The sequence below is a fragment of the Austrofundulus limnaeus genome, unplaced genomic scaffold, assembly GCF_001266775.1.
Source record: "Austrofundulus limnaeus strain Quisiro unplaced genomic scaffold, Austrofundulus_limnaeus-1.0 Scaffold21, whole genome shotgun sequence".
NCBI lineage: Eukaryota > Metazoa > Chordata > Actinopteri > Cyprinodontiformes > Rivulidae > Austrofundulus > Austrofundulus limnaeus.
In genome coordinates this window covers 1,869,513-1,887,056 of record NW_013952423.1, presented here as the reverse complement: position 1 = coordinate 1,887,056, position 17,544 = coordinate 1,869,513, and the positions used below count along the sequence as shown (strand labels likewise).

Sequence of the window (17,544 nt, the reverse complement as noted above, 5' to 3'; positions counted from 1 at the left end):
GTGTGTGTGTGTGTGTGTGTGTGTGTGTGTGTGTGTGTGTGTGTGTGTGTGTGTGGTTGGATATCCTAAGGAAAAAGCTCAGTTTGATGTAGCACTATAGTGGATGTTTACAGAACAATGTATCTTATTTTGTTAGTACAGAATGTGAACGATGAAACTATAAAAACATTTTGTCTCAGTTTTTCTTCAAACACCTGAAGAAAAATCAGAAAAACTGCTTTTCAGCTGGATTTTTCTCTTTCCCTCCAACAAACCACTCCTGTTTTGTTTTTGAGGAAGCCCAGTGAGCTCAGTCTGGTAAAACTATCACTTTGTTGAACCCAAGTGGAAATTTCTCCATTTGGTAATTTCATGTTTTCCAGTATCGTTGCTCGCTGTTAAATCAAAGCATATTGCTGTGTAATTTTGCTCTCCCACTCAGACCAGCTTTTATTTTGGCTGCAGGTGTTTTTGTGCATTTGGTTGGTGCTTTAATTCAACCGAGACACACACCCACACACACAAATGCAGAATAATTTTCACTTCGACGGAGAATATGTTTCTGTTTTCAGCGTCTGAGGCAGAAAAATTCCAAGTAGGCGACTCCCACGCTCCTTTACAACAAATAGTCATCGTGTGGAAATTGATACAAACGTGAAAGTAATTGGAACAAACGGACGACGAGCCCAGAAATGTTGTCTCAAACGTTCACACCCTATTGTCTTCAATCAGACTGTGTGAAGTTCCAGGGAGGTGATGACATGCCTTCAGCACACTGGTGAGCATCATTACCCCCAGAAAACAAGCTGTTTGTTATTCCAGTAACATGAAGTCCAATTCAGAGGCTAAATGAGCTCATCTGGATTTCACAATTACTGCGTTCTTTTCATATTAACGTCTCTGAACCAAAAGAACAATGGTTTCCTTTAGGGAGTCATTAGCGCGACTTTCAGTGACACAACAGTTAGTGAATCACAGCGTCTGTAATTTTCAACGCAGACTGAACGCTTTCTGAAGCTAATTTATTTGGGGTAAACAGCTGCTGCTGTGTAAATTAATCCATGTGTGGCGATTAAATCATTATCTGTTACAGAGACAGGCACACAAATGACGAACACTTGTCAGGGTAATGTTGATGGAGGCAATATGAGCACAAAATTAAAGATGTGGCTAGTTACTGATTCATTCAGTGTGACGCAGTTAATAATATCTTATTGAAGAAATGCCAGTGGACCGAAATACTTAACTTATTAAAAAGATATTTTTAATAAACAAAATGTGACTTATTGTTTGACCGAAACAATTAAAATTAGTTATTTCTCAGCATAAGGTGAGTAAAAACTCTGGCACAAAAAGTAGCAGGTGATATTAGTTAAAGTGCCTGTGACAAGCATATTCTTCAAATACAAAAAGTCAAAGAAAACATCTTTATATTTAAGAAAGTTGGAATAATACACGATTTAACCCATTTTGTCTCATAACTGGCCTATTTTCTTTTGAACTTGGCTCAGCCAAAGTGAAACAGGAAGTGACATCAAAGGGGAACTCTTCAACAGAGAAAACTCTCTGGTCTTTGTTTATTGAAACATTATTATTTGAACTCTGACTCTTCTTCTCTTTCTGATAGTGAGTCATAATAATATTAAGAAACATCAGATTCTTCTCTACAGTCTGTATTGTTAGCCATTTTAGCAATGCTCTGTTCACATGCAGACATTCCCCTTTGACATCACTTCCTGTTTCTTCACAGGCAAATATCTCAATGACTGTTCATCTCGGCGACATGAAATTTTTTTTGCAATATTTTATCAWTGTCCTCTTTCTTAAAATGCATTCATATTTATAACTAAAATTTGACGTCACAGGCACTTTAAGTTTAGATACCCGCTGTAGTTCTGGTCCTACCATATTTGTTCAATTTTTCAAGAAGAATATTGTGGTCAGTGGTGTCAAAAGCTTTCTTCAAGTCAACATAAATACTAGCACAGTATTGTTTATGATCAACACCAGTTGTTATTTTCTCTTTTAAGTCCATGAGTGCCATTAATGCAGAATTGTTAGCTCTAAAGCCGTACTGACTGCTGCTTAGAATATTTTGTTTATCGGTAAATTGATCCAATCAAAGCACAAATAATTTCTCTAAAATCTTTGAAAACTGTGGTAACAAGGATATTGGTCTGTAATTATTAAACATATATTTCTCACCACTCTTGTAGAGAGGGATTACCTTGGCTACTTTCATATTGTCAGGAAATATTCCAGTTAAAAATGATAAATTACAGATATATGTAAACGGCTCAATAACATAATTCATTATTTCTTTTACAAGCATCATGTCCATGTCCACCCAGTCTTTTGATCTTTTGTCTGCAAGATTTTTCACGATATTCATTATTTCTTCGTTATCAGTTCCATCAAGAAAAATACTGCTGGTGCAACCCATGACTGGATGACTCACATTTTTATTTACTTTTGGTATTTTAGCTGCAAGACTTGGGCCAACATTYACAAAATAATTATTAAATCCATTTACAATTTCGTTCTGATCATAAATTTCATTTCCATCTTTTACAAAATAATGTGAAATATCTGATCTTACTTTTTGATTTTTCAAAACACTATTCCATCCTATTAAGTTACTAAAATGGTTTCAACAAACCACCAGAGCATTTGTGCAGTTTTCTATTTATTGGGAGGATTAAGAGTGTAAACAACAAAATTCTTCAAATAAGGCCAGAGTCTTTGAGTTTAAAATAAATATTGTCCTTTTTTTTCTCTAGAATCAGAGGCTTATTTGAAATAATTTAATAAAAGCCACGGTGAGAGTTATTTGAGTATGTTTCTAACAGCCAACACAAGATGGTGCTGCCTCATCTGTTCTTCAGACATGTTGGATCTGTTTGTGAATGGGTGAAACCAGAGGTTAGGGTTCCTTTTAAACCTGCAGGGAGGGATTTTCCTCTTATGTAATCGAAAGTACTTACAAACACTGCTGGCATACTGTAAGTTAACCGTTATTATTTTGTGTTTGTCAGCCTCCAAGGAGTACAAATCTTCAACTGCACAGAAATACAGCAGGTTTTAATAGTTGTGTTTTGTGCAGCTTTAGGTCTGAACCCCCCCGATGTCCGGAGCAAGCAGCCTCACCCTGCTGCTTTCAGCCAGACTGGAGCTCAGTGCAGAAATGTGCAGATACTCAAATTAACCCAAGTGTTTCAGACTTGACTACACACACATTCGGAACAGATGGTAAGCAATTATRAAACGTGTGATAACATCAGGGTGTGTAATTGGTGCGTTGGGAAGTGGAAATGAGTCCGTGCACTTAAACAGACAAGTGTGCTTGAGGAAAAGAAAACGTTTTTAGTGTTTAAAGGAGAGYGGACGTCTTTAATCTGGAGCGTGACGACGGGAAAATGTCAAAAGGACTGGACGAAATGAAACCATCTGTGGCAACAGAAGATGGGTTTTGTCTCGTTTTTTTTAACTACACGTAAATGTTCACAAGAAGGGTTTAAAGTTTCTGATAATTAAGAACAAATTTAGCCTTAATCATACTGAAAAATGTTTAGAAACAAAATCCACTTTTTTTCCTCATATGGATGTGTCCTTAATTATATGTAAGCAGTTTGTGAATGTCTGCCAACTGCCTCGTTTGTTTATTTACATTTGGAAGCAGCTGAAGTGACAGAAAATAGGTCAACAATGACATCATCCATGTAGGGACTGCTTAGGATGGAGAAGACTTTTTATGTATTTTTGTGTATTTATTTTTTGAGTAAAGTATGCAGATTCTTTTAAAAACAAACCTTTAAATTAGAGTTGTAAAGCAGAAGTTTCACAAAGTGAGTTTTGAAAATTAAGTTCTGTCTTTATGACACTCCACCTGTTTTATCCCCAATATTTAAAATAGTTTTTTTCATCCACATTTATTAGCAGATTGACTCCTATGTTCACCTAAATGTCCTGTGTGCTTATTAAATTTGTCTATTTGTCAGTCTTGTGACTTAAGCTTCAACTTGGTTTCAACCAAGTGCTTTGTTACATTCATTGCATACCTGCATTTCTGAATTTCATATCAATAAGTCTGAAAAACTACAGAACTAAGTTTTTTTCTAACTGCACCATCTGCTAAAGTTTATAACCTTTAGTTTTTACGTTTGATTTCGTAGTTTCCACTGAGTTCCTTTTAATAGACGTTTGTAAAAGTGACTCACTAAACAACTGTTTATGTCTCACTTTCCAGGTTGTCGTAGCGGAAGAGGTACGCAGGAACCCACCTACGCACTCRACGCCACATTCCAACATGTGCGAGCCTGGCACGGCTCTGGATCTTCCCTCGCCCCGACAGATGGACGGGCTTAATATCACAATTAAGCGCCTCGGCCGACGGTTCCTGTTTATCGCTCGGTTGCTAAGCAGTGACATCAGCTGATCCCTCCCTCCCCTCCTCTCTAATCCCTTCCCTCTGCCTCACAAACACTCGCCAGTCTCTCTCGGCTCTGTCTCTCTCAGATAGGCGGCGCAGACGTGGGCAGAGTGTGGTGGGGGGGGAGGTTTATAGGAAGAGCAGAGAGCAGGAGGGTGGGTTGTAGTGTGCGTGAGGCTGGCAGGCAGCATGGTCTGGGTCTGAGGACAGCTCTGGGAGACGAAGCAGCCGCCTCAGGAACTCCATGTAGACCAGAGTGGTCAGGTCCAAACATCACCTGGATTAGTGCACCTATCAGGAGGAAAACCACCTGCTTCAGATAATCAACAGGAGGGGAAGAACCACCGGCTGGGTTTGTTTTTATTTCTTTTTTTTTCTTTTTGTTGTGGTTTTGGGAGGTGGGCTCCGGGCTGGACCGCATGCATGACACAACGCAAAGGCGAGAAACCCACCATCAGCATCCAGGAGCACATGGCCATTGACGTGTGCCCCGGCCCCATCCAGCCCATCAAGCAGATCTCCGACTACTTCCCCCGTTACCCGCGGGGCCTCCCCCCCGCTGCGCCCCAGTTTGCGGGCCACGTCGGCCCCCTGCGCTCTGCCCTCTCTACCTCCTCGGCCGCTCCCGCCGCGCCCGCTGCCGCTGAAAGTGAGCGCCCGAATGAGGACAACCCCGAGCGGGCGTGCGCCGGCGCCTCCGCCTCCCTACAGGCCATCAGGAGGGACGAGGAGCCCGACGTGGAGGGATACGACTCGGATGACTCCAGTGAGTGATGGTTTCTGTCTCTGTCTGTCCCTTTCACTTCTCCCTCTCCTTCCACCAGTTGCCAGGCATCCTTTCAGCCTCACGGCTTTGTGGCATTAACTGTCACCTTTTCTCCTCTCCTCCCATCAGCCACCTTTTATCTCCTGATTCATGTATGCGTGCTGAGCGTCTGTGCTGCAGCGAACTCTTTTCCTCTCAGTCGACTGGCAGCCAACTGTTGCTGCTGCAAAGATTACAGCCCCCCGCCCCTCCTGCTGCTCAGCTCCTCTTCAGCTGAAAGAATGATGCGTGTGATTTTATTGGAACAAAGGGTTGCATGAGCGTGTTTTTAAAAATCACCCGTGTCTACGGGGCGCTCGGTCTGTGCCGTCAGTCCGACTGAGCTGAATGATTCACGGCTTCTTGGCCGAGCCTCAAATTAGTCGCAGTTTTTGCTTTTAGTGGAGTTCGTCTGAAAGCTCCTCTGCTTATTGTTCTCAGACGGGCAGTTGTGTGATCATATTGTCCATTTGTTTTGTTTGTCTGTGAGTTTCTGAAGACGGTGTCTCACCAAGCTTGCTATTGAATATTGTGGGAAATTTTTGTTACAGTCTCATCAGATTCTGAATATTTCTGACCAGAAAACTGATGTTTTCCATATTTGCTTGTGCACAACTTGAAAAATTGCACTCTTGGCTGTGCACATTCCAGCTGTTCTGCCACCCCCACATTTATGTTTTAATCTACTGGACCAAGTTTTCAGTATTTATTATCAGTGTAGTTTCTGGGTTAGATTAGGGTACCTCCAACTGTTTCTGTCAGAGGACAACTCCTGTGCAGGTGTCAAAAAGCTCTGGATACGAGCTGGAGATGTCCACAAAGACTTGATTATTCTCACACAGTTGTTGTCACAGATGTTTTGTTCAAAACTCAAGCGACAGACCTGTGTTCCTCTGTGAGATATGAGGAAGTTAAGAACCACTGAAGGTTGCAAAACATTCATCAACTACTCAGCCCCGTGACATACTAAAGCCTTGAAATGTTGGTTTTTCTGAGAAGACAGGCTCATTTAGAAAAGCTTTTGCTGAATTTTACTGTCTGAGACTCTCAGTGACTGGATTGTTCAAAATAAAACTAAACACTGAGACATTTAGTGTCACAGATAATGTTTTTACTTGAGGTGATGCAAAAATCAGAACAACTTGTTGCTTCCGCATGAAGATAAGATCTGTCTGATACATTTGGAAATCCCAGTGTTTCGGTTTCAGCAGCCAGCTTGACTCCATTTATTCTGRCCAGCATGTTGCACATCCCACACACATCCCAAAATATGTGAAACTTGCAGCCTGTTTGCAGCAGACTCCCMTCAGTCCTTGCTGCAGGTTTGTCACGGRTGTCCTTTGCACAAGAGGCTTGTGATTGCAGGTTAATGCGTGACAGTAGTGTGGCTTCTGCAGGAGTTAATCCACCCAGAGTGGCATGCTGTGTGTGGGGGGGGACTTAGGCCAGCTCTAATCCAGAACTGGACTGGGTGGGGGTGGTAGAAGGCAGTGAAGGCTGCACTGAACTGGCAGATGTTGCTTTATGACCTCCACCAGGCAACCGGGTTTTCACTCACTGGAAAAAACAGATTTTTTTTAATTGATGAGAGCCGTCCTTTAATAGAGATAGAATAAAATTAGGTATGGAGACGCTCTGATGGTGGTTGCCTTTATTTCCAGCTTTTACAACATTTAGCAGTCTGGAATTAGAAAAGTTTGATTTTAAAATAAATAATTTTAATTATTTTATTTTATAGTCTTTCAAATGTATGCTTTCTGACATATGAAATCCAAGAAAGTTTGATAAAGTCAATGTTTATTACTCTCCTCCATAAAAAGTGGTCGTTGATGTCATAGCCTTTGAGAGTTTTTGTWAGCAAAATAACTGATGAACCACAGAATTTAATAAAACATTCTGAAAGTAATCATTAGTACCTTTTGGACTCAACAAAATGGACACATCTAATGACCACAAAAAGGCTGTAACTCTGTCAGTTTTACAGATTATCTAGTAAAATTAGGTGTGGTAGTAGGTGGGAGTTATTCACAATATAATCTGTGCACAAACATATTGCTCATGTTTGTTTAAACCAGGGGTGTCTGATTCTGGTCCTTAAATTCCACTATCCTGCGGGTTTTAGTAGTTTATCTGCTCTTCAGGTCTTCAAGTTCATCAGAAGTCTGTCCGTCCGTCCRTTTTCTTCCGCTTATCCGGGGTCAGGTCTCGGGGGCATCAGCCTATGCAGAGAGACACAGACTTCCCTCTCTCCAGCCACTTGGGCCAACTCATCCGGGGGAATCCCAAGGTTTTCCCAGGCCAGCCGAGAAACATAGCCCCTCCAACGTGTCCTGGGTCTTCCTCTAGGCCTCCTCCTAGTGGGACGTGTCCAGAAYACCTCACCAGGGAGGCGTCCAGGAGGCATCCTAACCAGATGAACCACCTCAACTGGCTCCTCTGGATGTGGAGGAGCAGCGGCTCTACTCTGAGTCCCTCCTGGATGACTGAGCTTCTCAGCCCATCTCTAAGGGAGAGCCCAGACACCCTGCAGAGGAAACTCATTTCAGCCGCTTGTATCTGTGATCTCGTTCTTTCGGTCACTACCCAAAGTTCTTGACCATAGATGAGGGTAGGAAAGTAGACCGACTGGTAAACTGAGAGCTTTGCCTTCTGGCTCAGCTCTCGCTTCACCACGACAGACCGGTACAACACCTGCATCACTGCAGACGCAGCACCAATCCACCTGTCGATCTCATGCTCCATTCTTCCCTCATTCATGAACAAGACCCTGAGATACTTAAACTCCTCCATTTGGGGCAGGACCTCCTCCCCGACCCGGAGAAGGCACCCTACCAWTTTCMGGCTCAAGACCATGGTCTCRGATTTGGAGGCACTGATCCTCATTTTGGCTGCTTCACACTTTGCTGTGAACCGCTCCAGTGAAAGCTGGAGATCAGGATCTGATTAAGCCAATAGGACCACATCATCCACAAAAAGCAGAGATGTGATCCTAARGTCACCAAAAAGGATCCCCTCAACACCTCGGCTGCTCCTAGAAATTCTGTCAATAAAAGTTTTGAACAGAATCAGTGACGAAGGACAACCTTGGTGTAGTCCAACCTTCACCGGAAACTAGTCCGACTTACTACCGGCAATGCAGACCAAGCTCTGGTACCGGTCCTACAGGGACCTAACAGCCCGTATCAATAGGCCTGGTACCCCATACTCTCAGAGTACCCCCCACAGGAGTCCCCGAGGGGCACGGTCGAACGCCTTCTCCAAGTCCACAAAACACATGTAGACTGGTTGGACAAACTCCCATGCACCCTCAGGACCCTGCTGAGGGTGTAGAGCTGGTCTGCTCTTCCACGATCAGGACCAAAACCACACTGCTCTTACTGAATCCAAGATTCAACTATCCGACAGACCCTCCTCTCCAGAACCCCTGAATAGACCTTACCAGGGAGGCTCAGAAGTGTGATCCCCCTATAGTTGGAACACACTCTGCAGCCCCCCTTTTTAAATAGGGGGACTACCACTCCGGTCTGCCAATCCAGGGGAACTTCCCCTGATGTCCATGCGATATTGTAGAGTCGTGTCAACCAAAACAACCCCACAACATCCAGAGCCTTAAGGAATTCTGGGCGAATCTCATCCACCCCCGGCGYCCTGCCACCGAGGAGCTTTATAACCACCTCAATGACCTCAGCACGAGAGATTGGAGAGTCCGACCCAGGGTCCTCAGGCTCTGCTTCCTCATGGGAAGACGTGTTGGTAGTCTGTAAAATTAGGTATGATTTGAATGAATAACAGAAGTCTGTTAATCAATTGCATTTTATCCATCTCTTGTTAGACTGAATAAATCTTAGTTACAGAAGTTTTTATTAATAGGTTCATCTACTTTTGTGATGTTTTTCTACTTTGACACCTGATTTAAATGAATGAATGACTCCTACCCATCGATACAAGAATAATAGTACTGTTTTTTTCCTCTAAGAATTTTTTCACCAGTCTTCCTAACTTCACAGTGAGTACCTTATAATCTGATCTGGTTTTTATCTTTTGCCATCCTCTGCCAAAATAGGTCAAGTAAAACACAAGTAACGGTCCAAGATGATGATTTGCATGAAAACCATGGAAACTGCCTCTTACTGGCTGAAAGGCCTTGTGAAAGTTAAGTTAGAAAAGCATAGTCCATTTAACACTGAATGTTATTACAAGAGGATTGTTTGACACAACACTCAGACTGGTTAAAGCCAAGAGGTGTTTTTAGATGGAACGATGCATCAAATTGAGTTTTTTCTTCTTCTTTATCTTTTAAAAGCAGCAGAAAGTATTTTTGAAAGGATGAAATGCTGAAGGTTGTCACAACACTTGATACTAAAAAAATACTCTATCTTTTTTGATCTGTAAGAGAGGTGATCATCTGAAAAACATTCTGTGAACAGGTTTCATGACAGAGTGGAGGTAAAATCTTTTCTATGAAGATGAATTTTGCAGCTTCTGCTTCTTATTTGGTGCAAGTTTTCTTTTCTTCCTGTTGTTACTTGAAAATTACAGTGACTAAAGGGGTGCAGGTCGTTTTGTACCCGTGTCACTTCATACTTATTTCCCCTTCATCCACAGCAATTGATGTTTCATATAAACTGAACATGAAACCGTTAGCACCCATGTACTTAACATATCTGCGTATTCTCATTAAAACTGAACAATATTTTAAATATGTGTGCAAAATCACTAAAACTTTCAAAATATTGCAATATTAATATTCTGCATTATAGCAATCCTGCTGCCCTGTTTGTGTTTACATGTGCAAAGGCACCAGCGTCCCATGAGAAGATACCTGAGGCAGGCAGCTTCTTTTTGTACCTAAAACATCAGGGTATGAAGTGACTGAAGCTGCAAAAGTATGATTTGTTGGCCTGAAGCCCACAGCAGAGTAGAAAACTGGAAAAAAGGCATCAGAGTTGAAAAGCTTCAGACAAATATCATAAGAAACTTTCAGTCTTTCAGTTCATTGAATTCTGATTGATCAGTTCGGTTTGTTATCGAATTGTTTCCGTCCAATCAGRTGAAGAGACATAAAGACAGAAACAGAATTTACACTTTTATTTTCAGAGGGGCACTGGGTATTCCTTTGCAACCAGATGTTCACAAAACCCATCTATGATTTTTCCATTTTCTGTGTAGTATCTTTTTACAAAAACACATTTTTCTACATACTCAAATTATTTCCCTGCGCATGCCCAAACACAAAAAATATACAGTATATATCAGGCGTTTTCATTTCATTTAACAAGCACAMAATCTGCATGACTCAAAACTGAGCTCACATTAGTCTTGCTGCTGGTTTATGCAAACATGAAACCACAGCTCCCCTCCTTCCTTTTGCTAATAAGACTATTAGGTAGAAACATCTGCCAGAGGATCATCTTAATGATTTTGCAATCACCTGAAGAGTCATCAGTATGGCAGGATAATTACAGTGTCAGCTCCGCTTCCCAAAGGAAAAAAAATCCCAGACAGGGAAGTGGGATATAAAACAAAATAAACAACCAAAGTAAGAGTCACTTCTTTGTCACCAGCGTAGCTAACGTCTAATAAAAGATGTCCTAAAATCTGATGCATAATGAAAGAATGAAAAAAGACTGAGTCTGATGCAACGTCACAAATAATCCCAAGCTGCTGCCGCTGCCATGGGAGCTGAAAGGAGAAGCAGAAACATAAGCTGTATAAACATAATACCACTGCAGAAACACATGAAAATGTCTTCACAGCCTTGATTATTAAGACCTTCATTATGCAGGAAAATAAAGATTAAACTGCGCTCATTTGGTCCTGATTCATGCCTCTTACTCTGCTCTTTACTCAGTAACACAATCAGAACTTCATCCCATGAAGCAATTTGTAGAAATTTTAACCAAATTAGAATTTGGGGCCGCGTCGCCACGTGCTGTTGGAATTTAGGTCAGATCAACTCAGAACTCCTGCCAAAAATGCAGCTACGTATTTTTTTTAGCAGATTAGGAAGGGAGGAAAGAAAAAAAAGACATTGCACCTGATATCATCGCAATATTTACAAATATTATCGCCGTCACAAGATTTTCTAATATGGTGCAACACTAAAATGGATTACCGCTTGTCTAAATAGGCTACATGTCACTTATAGGGGTACATCAGCARGTTTATCACGATACAATATTATATCGATTAGTTTRGATGACAATACGATATTTCTCTGTCACAAAGTCTGTCATACGATTTTGATTCAATTCACAAGTCTGTGATCGATATGAATCGATATCATATGTCCATTCAACACAATCCTTGTGTTAGATGGGCATATATCGATCCACATCGGGCATATCATGATATGGGTCAAAGTTTTTGTTTTGTCTTGATGTAACTGAATCATCATTTAATCGCTATGTCGATGTGTCGTTACACCCCTCAGTATTGTTGTCATAAAGATTTCAAATATGTTTTTATCAATACTTTCTTAGGATGAAATAGCAGCAATATTGCATCACAAAAAGTGATTTAAACAACAAAATARTAAACAGAACAAAAAGTCTATTATGTTACAGAAAACCCAAAGCCTGTTTTAACTTTGTCTGGGTTAGAAATATCCAGGTCTTGGTTGAAGTATTTAAGAAAATGGTTTTCAGTTGTGTTTTACATATTTAAGTACTCTTGGTTATAGTTCCCATCACAAAAACAACGTTTATTATGTAGCTTTTGCTAATCATGGATTGTGAAAGCTGCATTTTWAAAAATGTAGTCAGACACTCCTGTTGGTGTTTTCTGGCAGCTCCGTGAGGCCCTTTTATCCTGGACASCACCCAAATCATGTTTCTGTGTTAATATCAGCTTCGCCCCTCATGACGCATCTTTTTGTATCAAAGCTGGACAAAAATCCAGTTAAAAATGAGCCAAACTTCATTACAGCCTCTGTGCTTCTGATTAACTAGAAAAACTCTGACCTTTTCCTCTGCGGCTGCAAAACTAGCTAATTACTTTCATTTCTGTAGTGGAGGTTGGAGTTTATCATATAAAATATATTCTTCTTTCACTTTCTAACAAACTTTGTAAAGAAAAGAAGAACCAATCATAGAAGTAACTGTAGACAAAAGCTCTTGGTCAGCTGTATTTTTGAAGCACTCATATTTTATTTTGTGAAATAGACTTTTTGGACGACAGCTGAAGCCTCAGATTAAATATCTTCTGGATGGCGACAAGCTCATAAGAATAAAAGTATCCAACAATGAATTTAAAGCACTTTCATTTATCAGCTTAGCCTGCATGTTTTTCCAACTTGCAGAGCAGGTTACTTTTTTATCGGGCTCGCTGCGAAGCTGATCTGATCATTCTGGGACTCCTACATATGAATCGCCCGGTGAGGTGAAGTAATTTCTCCCTCCCGGCAGCAAAGCGAGCACCGCTGAGGCGAAAATGAAAACGCTGCCTCTGTTTGAATTTGTTAGTCTGTCAACATCTCGGAAGATGGAACTTTCAATCTGTTGCTGCCCAAAATGCAACAAAAATAAATAAATGTGYGCTCGCCTTCCTGTTTGTGATTTAAAGCAGCCACTGCTGTCCCAAATTGGCTCGCCACAGTCCCAGTGGGACGTGATCCAGTATCTGTGCGCCTTCTCTGGAGGGGGGCTGGGTGGGGTGCGGTGGAGCAGAGAAGCAGCCAAATCACGCGGGGACGTCTCAATCCTGGCACAGAACCTGCTGCTTAATCAGCATAACAGCAACATTTTCTAATTCATTGTGACTCAACCTTGATTTTAATTGAAATGGAAAAGTGCACCGAGTGTCCCAGCACACCCCCTCCTACTCCAACCACACACMCCCGAAGGGGGGTAATCAAAAACCGTTTGGACATCAGGATCTCTGCCACATTAATTACTAATGGTTTGTAGTGCTTGTCGAGGGCCCACGTGCCAGGCAGGGCCCGAAGAGACGGCTGCGGTGGCCCACATGACCGAGCGGACTCTTGTGTTTTTCAGAGATAAGCTTCAGAGCCACACGTGTTGACAGGACCAGCGTCTCCTTACAGCAGCTGAGCAACACTGTTTGCTTTTAGTCATCAGCTGTGAGGGGGAAAACCAAGAGAAGTGATCAACAAAGGAACCAAAGAGAATCAACAACTTCCCTTTTATCTGCATGTTTTCATTTACAGGTTCTATTTTACATTCATCCAAGAACATTTATTTAAAAAATGTGTCAAAATTCCTTTATATGAAGCACATTTTCTAATATCTGACATAACATAATCAAAGATTTATAACAGTAAGCTCTCTAGAAACACTATTCTGAGACAAGAGGAATAAATTTCTTTAAAACATTTTTTTTCAAAATCCTCTGTTATCTGTCACGTTTTTTTTTTATAAAAAGAGACAAAAGAGCAATTCCAGCATCTTAGTAAAACTAAGCAACTAGGATAAATCTTTCTAATTTATCTTAAAAGGGTCTTACATAAATGTATTTTGACATTTTGTTGTAGAAGTCGGCTGAAAATTGATGTGGCCAATAAAAAGTTAATGTAATAGCTTTTCTATATTAGGTGTCTAATTTGTTTTATGATAAATATTTGTTGCTTTGTGCTTTAGTTTTTTTCAATTAAATTGCTTTATTAAGCTTTATAAGCTTAGCATACAGATTRTGTAGAGCTTTCAAACTCCCACGGCACATTTTGTGTTTATACTTTTGTGTTCAGGAAAATGCATATTTATGTGTACTCAGTACAGACCTAATGAGTAACCKAAAGGGATAGTATCACTACTTGTCCTGTCAAAGTTTAATAATAAAAAAATGAAGCAAAATCAGAAGCAAACAGTAAGATCTKATTGGGAAACTGCAGGCTTGATGTGCTGGGAGGATTATTTGGTGACACACACATCATTAGAAATAAAAATAACAATACAAGTTTCAAAACTTGAAAACCACGACTCTCCCAGGGTAAATCACAGTTATGTGCAGCTCAGACCGACTAACAGAAGACCAAACCAAATGGTTTTTTAGCAGATTTGTAGAAAAGATAAACGAGCCTTGATTTTTGAGATGCTCCACCAGTTTTTGCAAATTCACTTATAAAGTGACTTTGTAAGAGTTTAGCACCACTGTGGGGCTCTGCCAYGCACTGGCTTCTTTTTAATTAAAATAAACCCAGAGTTGATTTTAAAACAATCTGGCAAAAATCAAAGTAATTTTTCCTTCTTAGCCGACGAAGCTTGTGAGTGGCCCGGCGAGAGCACTTCTCCACAGAAACCGATGAGACAAGAAACGGTAGACGTAAGGGAGGAATWATGCACTGTCCTGATTTAGAATTGAGTATTACACAATTTATTCTCATTTTTTATGGTTATAATGACAGTACTTGGAGCTCTAAATCAGATATTAGTTGAAGGAAAGACCATGTTTAGGGTACTACTTTAGATTGATGAGAATTACAAACTGTTTGGGCCAAAAGAGATGTCTCTGAAGTAGCTGCCACTTAAAGCTGTTATGTGTAAATGCTCTTGGACTTGAGGGCTTCTTTRTTTTTCTTTTTTGCCATTAAAAGGAGTGCAACAAGTTTTTAGGCCATTATCACGAGCCATCTCTTGCCTCTAACAGACCAGATCCATTCCCAGACCTTGGTGAAACAGCGGGCTGCATTCATCCACTGGAAAACATCCCCCGAGCCTCGTAAAGCTTCGTTCAATGTAAAGAGCGATTTCTGCGCTGCCACGGCCAGCTCAGAAGAAGCCTGTTAGGAGTCTTAAGCTCAAGCTGTCATACAGTAGGAACGACTCCCTGTAGTGTCCTGCGTTTTGGTTTTTTTGGTGAATTTAACCCAAAGACGGGCCGATTTCAGCGAAGTCTCATTATGGATAATTATCACAGCGCCTCACTTTAAAAAAAAAAACAGTGTTTTAAGTTGGCAGCAGCTCTGCTCCATCAGAGGCAAACCCCACCTCTACCCTCCCCTCCCTTCATCCCACTAAGCACATTATGTAATGATAATGCCAGCTATTAGACTGATCCATTGGATGTTGGGGGAAAATGTTTGGCTTTAGATTTTCACTCTTCATGGGAGCATAAATGAAAGATTTGGTTTTTACAGCTGCCACTTCCTAATTTATTTTTGAATGTGAAGCCCACCTAGTTTTCTGCAGCAGAGCAGATCCCAGAGGAGTTCATCCTCCTTACTGAGCTGGGAAAAAAGTCACCGCTTTCCCCAAAATTGAATCTCAATGTCTGATCACTTCTCTTCCCACGCAAAGCGATGAATCAGAACTTCACTAACGTTATCACCGAGTGGGCACTTCATCCTCCGAGAGCTCAGCACAAGTATTTAAATTTAATTTTTTTTCCCTTTTTGTCTCTTTAGTATCCGTTGGCCCGAAGCGCRAGTGTGTCATGTACAGTTTAATGAGGCACATTAGGGATATCTAAGTAGGCAAGTTCAAAGCTTTCATGTTTTTTTTTCTTTTTTAACTTCCGAATGCTAGTCGCAATTAGGAGTGCTGCCGTGTGATGATCATGTTTATGTGTAGTTGCAGTAAAAGGCAAACACGGGAGAAATGTCAAGTAGCTCGGGACCAGATTTACTAAGTCAGGCAAATTAGAGGGAGGCTGTGATCCAGTAGTGATCTGCTAACGTTACGCTGATGTGTGAACGCAAACACAACCAAATCAATCCGGTACAGTCTGCCGTGTTCAACAAGGTGGCATTTGTCTGGGAGGATAGCAGCTGCCTCAGCACACCTGCACTGTTAGTCACTTCTTGGTATTTAGGTTATACACACACTGTGACTTTACACACTACCTAATGTAGGTTTATTCTAGCTAAGTGCACTTTTGAAATGTCTGGCTTATCAACTGTGACGTGGAAATGATGCAGTTTTTACGACGCGTGTAATGTTGACCATGAAATAGAACACATCTTGACCTCAGACGTGCTCCTTTAATGACGTGCATTCAGGGCTGAATTCAAGCTAGGCTTGTGTGGTATGATGGTATTGTGGTATAGCTCTGTAGTGAAATATGATGACAGTGTATTAACCATCTGGAGCCCAGTTCCATGACTTTTTTAAAAGTCTGTAACCAGAAAGATGCACCTTCTCTGTTTCAACATATGTCAAAAGTACAGACTTCAAACTACACAACAATTTTTTAAATTGTGTTGTTAGCCCATAGTTTTCATTAATCCCTGAACATCCCACAACACTGACTCAAACACCAAATTTAAACCAGTAAAACACATGCGTATTTATCTGATTCTATTTTTTGATTTAAACTACTCGAATTTAATTTGAGACCTTTTTTTAATCAAACAAAAAATTGTGTTGCATAAATAGGTGCTAATTACTCCATCTGTATAAATAAGTTAAATTTGCTCCCACTTCCTGTGTAATTTTTAAAATAATTCCTGCTTATGTAACTTACTGAGGAACACCATGTGTCGGCAGAAGTGTTCCTCCTCACTAAAGTTAATTGGTAGTCTGATTATAAAACGAGCTTTACTTCTGTTCCAACCCTTGACCTCTACAACATCAAAAGTTGTGTTCCTACTTCTTATTCTACCCGTCTGTGTTACATTAACAACCGCTGTGATCTCAGAGAGCAGAATGAGTTCTGATATATTCTTTTTTTTTATCGGAACAAGACTCTGGCTTCTAATAAGCCTCACGAATGAAACAGACTTCCCTTCTGACCTCTAACTTTACACTTTTGAGACGTGACGCTGAACTCGGTTCTTTGAAAGTTTACTTGATCTCACCTCTGTTGGATCAATACCAGACCTCTGCCCTGGTTTCTTGTAGACTCCAGGAAGCCACATCTAGGTGTTTCAGTCTAAATTTCTGGACCACAGGGTTTAGTCTCAGCGGGAAGGGCTGGACTGGAATTCACCTGAAGTCAAGCTGGGAGGGTTTCTCTGTGTGGGAGGTGGTGTGTGATTGTTTCATTYTTTATTAAAGTGGGTTTGATTTCCTCTGGACTGGGTGATGCCTGTCTTGCCAGATGGTTTTCTGACCGCTGATGGCTTGAGGATTATGTTCGTAATCTTTAATCTCACTGTCCTGAAAAGTTGTATCCAAATGACATTTTCATGTAATCTAGCTAAAAGAGTTGAGAGGAGGAAAAAAAAACCTTGAAATGCAAATATATCTGAAAAATGTCAGGTATTATCTTCTGTAAGCAAAACCAAGCCTTATATTTCTGATATACTGTTTTAATTCAAGTATAATACGTAAAATTTAATCCATAAAATCATCCATAAAGTTAGGGGGTAGTATTATACTCGGATAAATATTTTTACTTATGTATTTTAACTGAAATATCTGATATGTATAAAGAC

The 17,544-nt window shown here is 40.7% G+C and overlaps 1 protein-coding gene across 2 annotated transcripts in view; it reads left to right on the top strand.

The window, feature by feature from the left end:
- Positions 1 to 4,513: 4,513 nt before the first annotated feature.
- The window catches only part of doc2b (double C2-like domains, beta), an 87,655-nt gene continuing 74,624 nt past the window's right edge, over positions 4,514 to 17,544 (top strand). For both annotated transcript variants that reach the window (XM_014004028.1, XM_014004027.1), the window contains exon 1: positions 4,514 to 5,174. In XM_014004028.1, coding sequence (XP_013859482.1) covers positions 4,832 to 5,174 — 343 coding nt within the window. In that variant the 5' untranslated portion in view covers positions 4,514 to 4,831. The remainder of the gene's footprint in view (positions 5,175 to 17,544) is intronic.